Source organism: Bubalus bubalis, chromosome 14 (assembly GCF_019923935.1).
Source record: "Bubalus bubalis isolate 160015118507 breed Murrah chromosome 14, NDDB_SH_1, whole genome shotgun sequence".
Lineage (NCBI taxonomy): Eukaryota > Metazoa > Chordata > Mammalia > Artiodactyla > Bovidae > Bubalus > Bubalus bubalis.
The window spans coordinates 40,742,432-40,755,866 of record NC_059170.1 but is presented as its reverse complement, the minus strand read 5'-3'; the positions used below and the strand labels follow the sequence as shown (position 1 = coordinate 40,755,866).

At 39.2% G+C, this 13,435-nt stretch overlaps 1 protein-coding gene across 1 annotated transcript in view; it reads right to left on the bottom strand.

Moving 5' to 3' along the window:
• Positions 1-13,435, bottom strand: part of NET1 (neuroepithelial cell transforming 1) — a 35,867-nt gene that overhangs the window by 19,045 nt on the left and 3,387 nt on the right. Inside the window, exons 2-3 of the mRNA XM_025264111.3 lie at positions 5,302-5,368; positions 2,663-2,722 (exon numbers count right to left, since the gene is read on the bottom strand). Of these exons, the coding sequence (XP_025119896.1) occupies positions 2,663-2,722; positions 5,302-5,368 (127 nt within the window). The remainder of the gene's footprint in view (positions 1-2,662; positions 2,723-5,301; positions 5,369-13,435) is intronic.

Below are 13,435 nucleotides of genomic sequence, written 5' to 3'. Positions count from 1 at the left end.
AAAGACGGCAGCCCACCAGGCTCCCCTGTCCCTGGGATTCTCCAGGCAAGAACACCGGAGTGGGTTGCCATTTCTTTCTCCAATGCATGAAAATGAAAAGTGAAAGTGAAGTCGCTTAGTCATGTCCGACTCTTAGCGACCGCATGAACTGCAGCTCACCAGGCTCCTCTGTCCATAGGATTTTCCAGGCAAGAGTAATGGACTGGGGTGCCATTGCCTTCTCCATATGTTAACATAACTGATCTTAATTATTGGTACTTGTAGATGCCCCTTCTCTATCTGGGCTGGTTTTCCCTAGTTCACATTTGCTTTCCCAAACACCCAACTCCAAATCAAGATCTCCACAGTATCTTCTGTTACTGTTATAACTCCTCCTAATACCAATTGGGGAGAAGGCAATGGCACCCCACTCCAGTACTCTTGCCTGGAAAATCCCATGGACCGAGGAGCCTGGTGGGCTGCAGTCCATGGGGTCGCTAAGAGTCAGAGACGACTGAGCGACTTCACTTTCACTTTTCATTTTCATGCATTGGAGAAGGAAATGGCAACCCTCTCCAGTGTTCTTGCCTGGAGAATCCCAGGGACAGGGGAACCTGGTGGGCTGCCATCTATGGGGTCGCAGAGAGTCGGACATGACTGAAGTGATTTAGCAGCAGCAGCAGCAATACCAATTGGTACTTCTGCAGTCTACTGTAATCTATGCAGGTATGATTCTGTCAGAGGTTCTTGTTTCCTGTTTGTATACAGTCTTCTCTCTAAAGTTCAGTATAGTATTTGAAATATTGTGGGTACTCTAAATGTCTGTGGTATTTTTTTTTTAAATAAAAGAATAAAAGAATTTAGATCAGATCTCAGTGAATTTTGGGTATACAAAGATGATGTTCAATAAATAATTATTTCAAATTCATTCTTTCATTACTATAGTTGTACACGAATCCTTGGCTTTGGAACAAATGGAGACTGCATATCGCTGCATTATTCTCTTTGCAGCTGGGCATGTACTTAATGCAACCAAAATTTTATAAGGATTTCCTTCTTGAATATAATTCCTCAGTTTAAAGGAAGTTAACAACAGTATGTACAAATATACAACTACTGCCCTAAAATGTACTATTAATAAATTCTGAAGGGCAACAGAAGCCTGTCTTTGGCTAGTTGGTGAATATTAGTTCATAATATAATATCTGCCCTCAAAATTATAGTAATTCAAATAATTCCCATAAATTCAATGTCAATAAAAACTGCTAAAATGACATCAGGTTTAGAAGAAAGCTGAATTTCCCTTTCACCAGACTGGGGACAAAATAACACGAGGCAAAGACCATATGACCCACAAAGGCTTGGAATACCTTGTCGTCCAGGAAGAAAAGGAGGCCATTTAGCCTCTGGTTTAGCTGTGAGGTGAGGCTATCAAAAGGAATGGGGAATCAACCTGCTGTATACATTAAATTTACCCAATGTTGTACGTCAATTATATCTTACTAGAGCTGGAGGAAAAGGACATAGGAGCCATCCAGAAGCCAAAGATGGGACAATGTGAGCCCAGTAAGAGTAACAGCTAAAATGGATCAAAACACAACAAACGTGTTCACATCCATGAGTTCATAGTACTATTAAAAACAAAAATCACTAGTTACTTTTAGAGGATTTTAATGACTAAAACTCATTATTTTTGAAAACTGATAAAGGAAAGGAATCAAGCACTTGTCCAGCCTTTATTATAAAAGAGTACTCTGAGTAACCAAGGTTGATGAGAGGAATTTTCTCTTTACAGAAGTGTTCCAGTTAATAAAGAGCTGATAAAGGCACAATAGAACTATTCTGCAATGTCAATGAATAAATGAATCTAGGCAATGACAATTAATCTTTGATAATCAAGCAAATTAACAAGATTTGCTAAAATGTTGAGGGGCAGACCTGTAAAAATCTGATTTTTAGAAAATATCTGTCTTTAAAAAGTAGCAGCTCCCATCATTAAACATGATGGCAAACATATTTTAAAAAACCTCACTTAAAAATGTATAATTTTTTCATAACAATCTTTTAAAACAAAGTTTGTTAAAACCAAGGTGGTTCTGTAAAACTTCCAAGTGACAAGAGTGAAATAAGTAATTCCAAAACAGTAGTTTTGGACTTCAAAGTACAATTTTACAGAATAGGAGACATAATTTGTTTCTAAGTGTGCACTGAGCTCTGGTTGATCATACATCACACACTGGAAACCCCGGGCCACATCTGGCTTGCAGATAAGTTATTTGGCTTGCACAGTTGTTAGAAAAAATCTGATCCAACATTTAAAATTTAGGATTTCATACAAAACCCCAGATTTGGGGATAAGGCACAGGAGAAGCTGCCTCTCAGAGGAGGGACACGTGCTCTCCCATCCATCAGCCACCCCCATTCCTCTGCACAGATGACAGGCCTGGTCTCCTCAGGTACAGGAGCATGTGGTCACTACTGTTTTGAGTGACATTTTCTGCTCATTCTTCACAGAGAAGTAGAACAGAAAAAGGAGGGTATCTGTAAGAGCCAATACTACTCAGTTCTGCACTTAGAAAATCCAAAATGCAAAAAACTCAGCATTCGCTATTTTTATAGCACAGAAATTAAGTGCTATCTGCATATTCTTAAAAGCTTTTCTTTGCTAGAGCATAAGGCTTACCTTCAGATCAAGGCTGCTAAGGCTTACGACATCATCATCTTTCTCTCTTCGTTTTCTTTTCTATAAAAAAAGGAAAAGATTTCATTCTTATATAGAAGGAAAATCACTTTTAAAAAGTGAAGCCTTAGGCTGTATTCATAAGAAAGTTATTTTTATGAGGGATACTCATAATTTATCACTGCTGCTGCTGCTAAGTCACTTCAGTCATGTCTGACTCTGTGCAACCCCATAGAGGGCAGCCCACCAGGCTGCCCCATCCCTGGGATTGCCCAGGCAAGCACACTGGAGTGGGTTGCCATTTCCTTCTCCAATGCATGAAAGTGAAAAGTGAAAGTGAAGTCGCTCAGTTGTGTCTGACTCTTCGCGACCCCATGGACTACAGCCTACCAGGCTCTTCTGCCCATGGGATTTTCCAGACAAGAGTACTGGAGTGGGTTGCCACTGCCTTCTCTGATAATTTATCACTAGCACATACTATATACTTTCTAAAAAGTTCCCTCAGATTGAATTATCTGGTGTGAAGTGATTCCACTCTACTAAAAAACTTATCTAAAGTTTTCCAGAACAGAACTCTTATGTAAGTCAAGCCTATACTTGTTAGAGAAAAAGTAAAATATATTTTATATATACAGGCAGAAATATTTTTAAAAAGGAACACATTTTATTTATTCTATGAGGGGGTGATTTCACTGGGAAAGAAATATCCTTTTTTCCTGGTCCAAGTAATTAAGGTTTGTTGCCCAAAGCAGGACTTTTCAGCTGGAGGAACATGCACGTACCTAGAGAACCTCCAGTAATCATTACCACCTTCCTTCAGCCCTACAAGTGCCAGCAGTGACCCAACTGTGTATATAGCTTTAACTTCTAGTCCTTAGTCAATATTGCTGGGAAAGATTGAAAGCAAAAGAAGAGGGAGGCAGAGGATGAGATGGTTGGATGGTATCACCAACTCAATGGACATGAACTTGGGCTAACTTTGGGAGATGATGAGGAATAGGGAGTCCATAGGGTTACAGAGTCAGACATGACTTAGCGACTGAACAACAACAAAGTCAATACTGAAAAAGAATCCTTAAGTAACATTTCTTCTGTATCTCAAAATAATTTTCTGATTAAATATGACACAGCCCAGCTCCTGTGAACTCTCAACACTGAGCAGCCAGGACCTGGCCACCCCACAGAAGAGGAACTAGGAGAACAGAATCTACACTGCGCAGGATGGGGACAACTGAGAAAAGGAAAGATAAAGTCCAGGTAGAAGTGGGGGAAATACATGGAAGGGAACATGGCTAGCACTTTATCATCATGTATGTTGCTAGTGGTAGGTCTCAGGCTAAGTACAATGTTCTAGTCTATATTCTCACCTTGGTTTGCCAAGACTTTTACCATGATTGGGTGTTGACTTTACTTTTCCACTCTTACTTCTCTTCCTCTTTTCTTCAGTTCACTCTATTGTTCTTCTCCTCACCCCTTGAGTTAGATGCTTAATTTTTGATCTTTTCCTTTCAACTATGTATTTAAAAAGTAATAAATCTCCCTCTTAAGTTTTCTTAATCATATTCCAAAAGTGTTAATACATGAACCATGAGATATTTCTTTTGTCATGGAGACCTCTATAGAAGTGTTTTCACAAGTGAGATGCACCTATCTCAGAGAAAATGCAAGATATCTTTCCTGGAGTACAGGAGTAAAATATTATAACTTCATTTCTATGTATTTCTTACTCCTTAAAGTGAGCTACTAAAATTTAATATACAGATGACAAGCTCATCATCACTCACATTTTCCAATGTGAGTTAAAGACAATGATAATCTAATCAGATCCAATTCAGAAGTCAGTCCCCAGCTGTGAAATTATTCTGGCTATCTGAAATACACATTTACGTCCACTCTCATTAACCTCACCCTGAGTATTATGTTTTGATACACTAAAATATCAAATTAAATACAAGAGAATAGAATACAAATGAAGCATGTATTATTGGACCATCATAATACATGCACACAGGTAAAGTTTGGCATACTAGAAGCAGAACCATTTTTTCTATTTCCCCCAAATAAGAAAAGCATAAGAATCATGCTCTCTTTGTACATATTTTATTTATATGAGTATTATGAAGCAATGAGGTTTTAATTACTTAAATTAGTTTTTAATTATTAAAAAACTCCAATTTTCTGGTGTTAGTTTCCATAAGGTTGGATGCCTTTGGAAGTCTCCTAAAAATAATGAAGCAGTCCCTCTATACTAAGATTATTAATAAGAGAAATAATTCATTTGTCATATGTATTACCTACAATCATTTTTATATTTTTCAACAAAGGAGAAGCCTGTCAGAGTATGTACATAAAAATATTAATATATTCATGTTTCATAATATATTAATTTTAACACTGGTAGAAATAAGAGAAAGAATTGAATAAAGATGAATAGATCCAATACTTTTCAAAATATATTTTGCATTTAACTGAAATAAAAATTTCAGTCTGTTAGCAGAGAAGAGTTAAATTAGGCTGGCAAAGACAGTGACACAAACTCTGTACCTTAAGACTTTCAGAGATGCATAGACAACTAGACTGAAGGACAGCCAGGAATTATTTCTATCTAATGTCTTGAAATAAAAACCCAGGTGTCTACTCACCAAAGTGAAATCCCAATGGGGGCCAGGTGTTAAAAATGTGAAGGAGCTACCTCTCCGAAGGGAGTGTCTGTTAACAGAAAATTCAAATACATTGAGAGGAACTTCAGTAAAATTAAGCATTAACAGGTAAAAAGCTATCTTTTTCGTAGTTTCAAAACTCTTCAAAGTAGCCTAATTAATCAGAATTAAGAGGGAGAGTATTTAAAAACAAAACAAAACAACCCACAAAAACCAAAATCCAAAAAAATCAGGGTAGGGTTCTAGTCACTTCCGGAAATTTTCAGGAACATTACAAAAGTGAAAAAGCCTTTATAAAACTAGTAGACAGATTAAACTAATTCACCAAAACAAGCAGAGTTTATTTTAGAAACATATACATGGCTCAATGATATGAAATATATTTTATATATTTCACTAATAGGTTAAGAAAACAGTAAATGATGCAACAAATTACTTGATAAAATTCAGCATTCATGTTTAATATTTTAAAAATAATAGTAAAAAACATAATAAACAAAAGTTAAATGAATTTATTTTGTATTTTATGTGTAAATCTCTTCCATGTACTGATTGTTTTTTTTTTAGTGTTATAACTTAAATAAACCAAATAAAAAGCTTTGAATAACTATATCTGAGACAAAGGTCTCAAGTAAGGTTAAAATTTGACAAGGATTTTGTTCTTTACTACTAAGTGACACGGGCTTCCCTGGACAGAGGAGCCTGGTAGGCTCAGTCCATGAGTCGGGCACAACTTAGCGACTGACCAATCCTGCCTTCAATCTTTCCCAGCATCAGGGTCTTTTCTTATGAGTCACCTCTTCACATCAGGTGGCCAAAGTATTGGAGCTTCAGCTTCAGTTCTTCCAATGAATATTCAGGATTGATTTCCTTTAGGATTACTGGTTTGTTCTCCTTGCAGTCCAAGGGACTCTCAAGAGTCTTCTCCAATACCACAGTTTAAAAGCATCAATTCTTCGGCATTCAGCCTTCTTTATGGTCCAACTCTCACATCTATACATGACTATAGGAAAAACCATAGCTTTGACTATATGGACCTTTGTCGGCAAAGTAATGTCTCTGCTTTTTAATGTGCTGTCTTAGGTTTGTCAAACATGTAGAAAATCACAAAACATAGGTAGTGCAGAAATGTTTATAAACGATGTACACATGTTCAGTCACTCAAGTTGTGTCTGACTGACTCTTTATGACCCTGTGGACTGTAGCCTGCCAGGCTCCTCTATCCATGGGATTTTTCAGGTAAGAATACTGGAGTGGGTTGCTGCTATTTCCTCCTCCAGGGGATCTTCCTGACATAGGGATTGAACCCGAATCTCCTGCTCTTTACCACTGAGCCACCTGGGAAGCCCTTATAAACTACATTTATGAGAAAAGCAAAGGTTATTAATTCAGAGCTTGCTACAGCAAGGGAGCTGGCCACCATCACTGGTGTTTAGGGAGACTGAAAGGCAGGCTGGGGAATGAGCAACAAGGGAAGGCTTCAGGTGTGTTCTGACTGGAGGCTGTCAGCAGGGGGAAGGTGCAGGCAAGCTAAGTGGGACTGGGGCTCCTGTGTGATTTACTGGGTGCAGATAGGATTTGCTTGAGTTGGTTTTAAGTTGGAAGTGAAGTGTTAGTCGCTCAGTCATGTCTGACTCTTTGTGGCCCCATGGACTATAGCCCTCCAGGATCCTCTGTCCATGGGATTTCCCAGGCAAGAACAACTGGAGTGGCTTGCCATTCCCTTCTCCAGGGGATATTCCTGACTCAGGGATCGAACCCAGGTGTCCTGCGTTGGAGGGAGATTCTTAATTTGGAACCAAAGACAAAAACTGGGGAAGCTGGCTGTTGCTGATCAAGTCTTGGCCATTTGGGCAAGCAATAACAGAAGTTATTGCTTAGCTCCTGCACTGTCAGGCCACTGTCCACTTGTGTACTCTGTCTCTCACCTTCATTCTCAGTCACTGTTTAAGTTACAGAAACACCACAGATGGCGGTTATTTCTATAAACATTTACAAGCTTAAATCAAACACAGGCTTTTGTAGTTTTCTAAGCTAAATATAAAGCAGAAGTTTGTTTATTTTTGACAAGGAGCACAAGTGAAAATGGCTACAAGGAGAAAGAGGACAGCAAAATGGCTTTGCAGAAGAATTAATACTGCTGCTGCTAAGTCGCTTCAGTTGTGTCTGACTCTGTGCGACCCCACAGACAGCAGCCCACCAGGCCCCCCCCGTCCCTGGGATTCTCCAGGCAAGAGTACTGGAGTGGGTTGCCATTGCCTTCTCTGAACTGTAAAACTGGAGCAAAGAGAAATCGCAATCAGCAAAGCATATAAGAGCCAGGCAGGCTCTGTGGGGAAAGGGAAAGGCACAAGTGAAGCAGGGGGTGAAATGAATTATATACAGGAAACTGCAAGTAGCTCTTTATGTTTGAGCATCAAAAGAAATAAAACAGGGCTTGATCATGATAAAAGGCCTCATGTACAGCCCTTAAAAATATGAACTTGATCTTGAATATGTATGGCAGCTGTCGGCAATTGAGTTCTAAGGAACAAGAAGGCTGAGTTGGAAGAAGGCAGCACTGGTCAGGAGGTTGGTTAAGAGGCAGTTCTGATACTGCTGACAACAGATGGCGAGGGGCGGAGGGACAGCAGCAACGGCAGAGTAGTGAGGTGACTAGAAAGGGCTCAAGGTCCGGTTGGAGAACTCTCCCTTCTTCCCAAGGCCTGTTCAGTTCCTGGGAAGGGTCCTGACACAGTGAAATAGGATACCACTAATGATAATTAGAAACAGATACAGAAAGATCTGAAGATATTTAAAGAGAATGCTCTCTAAATAACTATTTGTAGCTCAAAAATTGTTTTGAGGGCCTCTCTGGTGGAGCAAAATAAACTAAGGAACTGGTGATTTCTTGCCACTATAGAAAAGTCAAGTAACAATGAAGGTTGCATGATTTCTGATAAAACAGTAAGATATCAGCAATAAATTATAATTCATATGACTAAAGAATACATAGATAAGAGTATACAGAGATATAGTACTATAATCAAATGCCAAAGGATTACAGGGCAAATGGAACCTTCATGTTATGATTACTTTTTAAAAACACTGTTCTAGGTATCATATACTACACAAAGAGCCACCAGTAGAGACTGGGTTGAGAAGCAAAAATTATGATTTCTCAGAAGATTATTTTTAAAGTAATACAAATATTCATTACAAAGTAGTAATCATAGTGGCACTTAAAATAGTCACTGAGCACTTCCTTTCAGATATAAGACAAGGAGAACACAAAACCAAAGATATTCATTTCTTTATTCCCTAGAATTATTCATTCTGACCTCAGAATGAATTTGATGTTTAAAAGCTGGAAAGAATTAGCTGTTAGGAATTTTAAACACACTGAAAACTGGAAAAATATTTCCAACTGGATGGCAAGATTGTTTCCAGCACCAGCTGTAATCAGCTTTATAGTAATGCTATTTTTTCCTATTTCAAAAGCAAGTACCTATTTATTTTGAGAACTAATGGAAAATAGGAACACAAAAAACAAACTGTGCCCTGAAAGTATGTGAGTCAGTGCCAGCTTTCAAAAAACTTGGAAAGATATATAGTCATTTTTTCATAGGGGTCACACTCAAAATGTAGCAGCTATTTTAAATCCTCGTGGGAAAATTTTTTATTTCATAAAACATTAAAAGTGGCCTTTAAAAGATATGCAGTACAGTCCGTTTAAAAAGCAGCTCAAAGGCTGAAATAAGAAGTGACAGTTCATCTTTTTAAGAATTTTTGTCCAATCTTTTTTCATATATCCAATTAATTACTAACTTTTAAGGCATAAAATAAATGAATACCCGAAGGAACTAGCTTGATATATTAAACTGTGTTTCCTATTAGCCCCACTGATTACTCCTTGGTCTTTACATACTTCTTTTTGTGTCATTTGATGTATTTTCAAACTATGTAAATTATTTTTACACTCAACTAGATTTAGTCTAAACAAAACATAAATAAAATGGTACAGTTGATGTTCCACAAAAAATCACCTGTTATTTCATTCTCAAGCCAAATTATATTTTCAGAGATTATGACTTATGTCATTGCCCTCCTCTATCATATCAGGTAATTAATACAGATGAACTACAAAACACGCAAATGTGAAAGATTATATTGTGTGGTTCTATTTAGATGGATATCCAGAAACAGAAATTTACAGACATGGAAAACAGACTAGTGGCTGCCTAGGCCTGGGGGTAGGAGGAGGACTGACTGCAAACAAACTTGAGGGAGTATTTGGGATGATGAATGTTCTAATGGTGGACTGTGTCTATACTGCTGCTGCTGCTGCTAAGTCGCATCCGTCGTGTCCGACTCTGTGCGACCCCATAGACGGCAGCCCACCAGGTTCTGCCATCTCTGGGATTCTCCTGGCAAGAACACTGGAGTGGGTTGCCATTTCCTTCTCCAATGCATGAAAGTGACAAGTGAAAGTGAAGTCGCTCAGTCGTGTTCGACTCTTAGCGACCCCATGGACTGCAGCCTACCAGGCTCCTCCGTCCATGGGATTCTCCAGGTGAGAGTACTGGAGTGGGGTGCCATTGCCTTCCACTTACTAATAATTACTGAATTGCATACTTACAACAGGCGAATGTTATGACATGCAAATTATGTCTCAATAAAACTGTTAAACAGTACAGTCATTTTGATGTGGGAGGAAACAGCCTTAGGAGCTAGTGGGGGCATCCTTTTATTTTCAGCAACTATTAATATAAATAGTAATAATGATGACAATCCCGGGTTATCAAGGACTGGCTCAATTTCTGTTTAATTTGGTTTTTTAAATGTTTTGAAAAACAGTCCATCCAGGAAGTTAAATTCCCTTAAAGGCAACAGGAACCCTTAGCTCAAAATTAACAGAACTTGCTTTAAGAATATACATTTAACTCTGGATGTCCACTCTACAAATCCATCAGTTTCACTAGAAAAACAAAAGTCAAAGATCTACCATCTAGTCAGAGATCCACCTCTACAAAACTGATAACAGAGATAATTGCTAAATACTTCTTGATAGAGGGTAAGTTATAGCTCTTAGTGTTTCCTGCAGAAAATGAAAACAATGATACCTAAGATTTATGGAGCATTTGCTAATATCTAGGTACTATTCTCATGTTTTACATGAATTACCTCTTATAATTTCCACAACCTTATGGGACAGATACTATAAAGTGAGATTTAAAAAAGATTAATCACAGCCTGCGGAGACAGATACTACTAATGAGCTAGCAAGTATGAAGTGAGGTTTAAAGAGATTAAATCCTCAAGAGCCAGAATTTGAACCCAAGGAGTCTGACTGTAAAACCTAAACTCTTTAAACACTAATGTTTTATTCAGCTTTGGATCTCAGTCTAAAAGAATGTCCATTCCCAGAGAGAGTAATTAACTGAATCAAAGCTGGGGCTAGAACAGACTCAGTGTCAGGAAAACTAGGCCAGAGAAGCACGCTGCTTTCTGAGTTCTGAGCCATGTAGCGGGGCCCAGGGCCGCCTGTGGACAAGAAACTGGCCTATTACTACCAAGAACAAACAGAGCGGGACAAGGAGGAGGAGAAAGCAGCCGACAGCCACTGCCACAGAGCAAGCTTAGACCCCCAATGGATTCCAGCTGTCTCTACTCGCTTTTTCTCCCTAATTATCTTGCCCCAGCCATGACCTATGGTAGTCAGCATTCACGTTATGTTCAAAATTTTTTTTTACCTCTGTGTGAAGCAATGCCCGGGATCAGTCTTTAGCAGAGGCAGATCAGCATCATGATCTGTTATTTAATTTGGTACAGTAGGCCCTCTCTCTCAGGTTCTGCATGTATTAGCCATTCCAACTCCTGAGCTCATTCTCAAGTCTACCCGTTTCTCATCTGGATGGCTAGGATTAACAATTAGCAAAGATGTGGCTGAAAATGAGCTCCAACCACGTGGACAGGCTGATTAAATGGCAGGCCTGTAAACAGCAGTGTGCATGCAAATATGTGTACAAACACACACGTGCTGGATCACTCTGCTGTACACCAGAAACTAACACAATGTGTAAATCAACTGGACTTCAGTTAAAAAAAAGACAACCCACAGAATAGGGGAACATATCTGCAAACCATGCAGGGACTTGTTATCAACAGTAGAGTTCTTATATCTTAGTAATAAAAAATACAAATAACCCAATTTTTAAAATGGGCAAGGATGCCTCATTAAAAAATGGCCACATATGATTTCATTCATGTGCAATGTCCAGAACAGGGAAATTCATAGAGATAGGAAGCAGGTTAGAGTTTGGGGTAAAAGAAGAGAGAGGAGTTAGGGAGAGAGGTATGGGCTTTCATTTTGAGATGAAGAAAAAATTGCCTGGTGATGGTTGCACATGTCTAGAGGACATTCACATGTCTTGAATCTAGAGGAAAACAGTGAATTGTACACTTCAAGTGGGTAAAACTGTATGGTATGTGAACACTGTTTTATAAAAAGGTGATACTTTCATTTTCCTTTTTTTGTCCTTCAAAAAAATAACAGGTAATGAAGTAGGACAACTTCATCATTCTCCTAACACTGCCTATGGTGGTGGTTTAGTTGTGTGTAGCCTGCCAGGCTCCTCTGTCTATGGGATTTCCCAGGCAAGAATACTGGAGTGGGTTGCCATTTCCTTCTCCAGGGGATCTTGCTGACCCAGGGATCAAACCCATGTCTCCTGAATTACAGACAGATTCTTTACCACAGAGCCACCAGGGAAGCCTATGTCACCACCCTTTTCTCAGCTGACATAATTTACAACCTCACCTAAAAAACACAACCCTAGTGGGAAAGCCCCCAAATTCCTGCTCATAACATCCCACATTCCCCAAACTTACCCCAAAGGCTACTGTCCACAGCTCTCAGACAGGCTAGACGGTCTATCTTTACACTTAGGAGTCCATCCTTCTCTGTCTTTCTGGTTGCTTGTTTTATCACCTTTTTTCTTTCCTGTCTCTTCAACCTCTCTCTGTACTTGCTTATTCCCTCATCTGCCCCATATCAAGTTCACCCCTTCTTCAGAATCTACCCCACAAACTGGTGTTGCCTCCATTATTCTTTCTTGCCCTCGGGTTGCAATGAGACTTCCTAAAAGTGTAACCCAGTGTTTCAAGTTCTCCAACCTCACTGCCAGCCACCAGATTCAAACACTCATCCAGGTAACTGCAAATTGACTTCCCACCAATGATGAATTCACTTGCGACTTTTAATTTGGTTCCATAGTTGGGCTGCAAGAGTCCACAAATTTGGAATTTTGTGTATATGAGCACTTGTTTGGGGGCTAGTTTTCATCAGGTTTACTATCATGGCATACAAGGCTCCCCTCAGTGATGTGGCTCTTACTTCTTCAGTATCATCACTAATCACTACCTCCTCTCTATCCTCATCTCAGTCTTCTCCCTATACAGTCAGTGTCATGATACCTAAAACTCTTCACTCTCATTTGTGTAAAGTGCCTTTTAACATTTAAATGCTTCCCCCTACATGATATCACCCACGCACATCCACTCTCTAAACTGGCCCTCTGAGACTCAAGGGTTCCTGTCCTTTCCAACCAGAATTTCTCCTTTTATTTGCATCTATGGCATCATATACCTAACGCGATAGTAACTGTCATCATACACGATTATGATTATTAAGTTTCTTCCCTATACCATTGTAAGTTCTTCTGTAAGAGCAGAAATTGGTTAAGGCTGCTTCCAACATGCTAGGCCTTATTCTTTTAAGTCCACTAAGCCATTTTCTCAGAAAAGCTTCTCTTGCTTACTTAATTACATTTTGAAAACGATTACTTTCTAATCAGAGCTGTGTACAAGGCATATGGTGTTCGCTTCTCTGAGGAAGCACTTCCTAACACTCCCTTCTTTTGTTAGCATTCTTTATTCTAGAAAGTCAGTGCAATAGCCTCAAGGACACTCCCGACAGCCTGACACTGACTTAGACCACGCAGAGATTTTCCAAAAGGAAAGAAGAATGCAAGCTTGCTACTGCCCTATTCCTTATCTACAGCACTCCCTTCCCCTCCTGAACTTTAAGATCCCTTCCTATTTTTCCCAAAGGAGGACAGTCTTGAGGGTGCTAGCC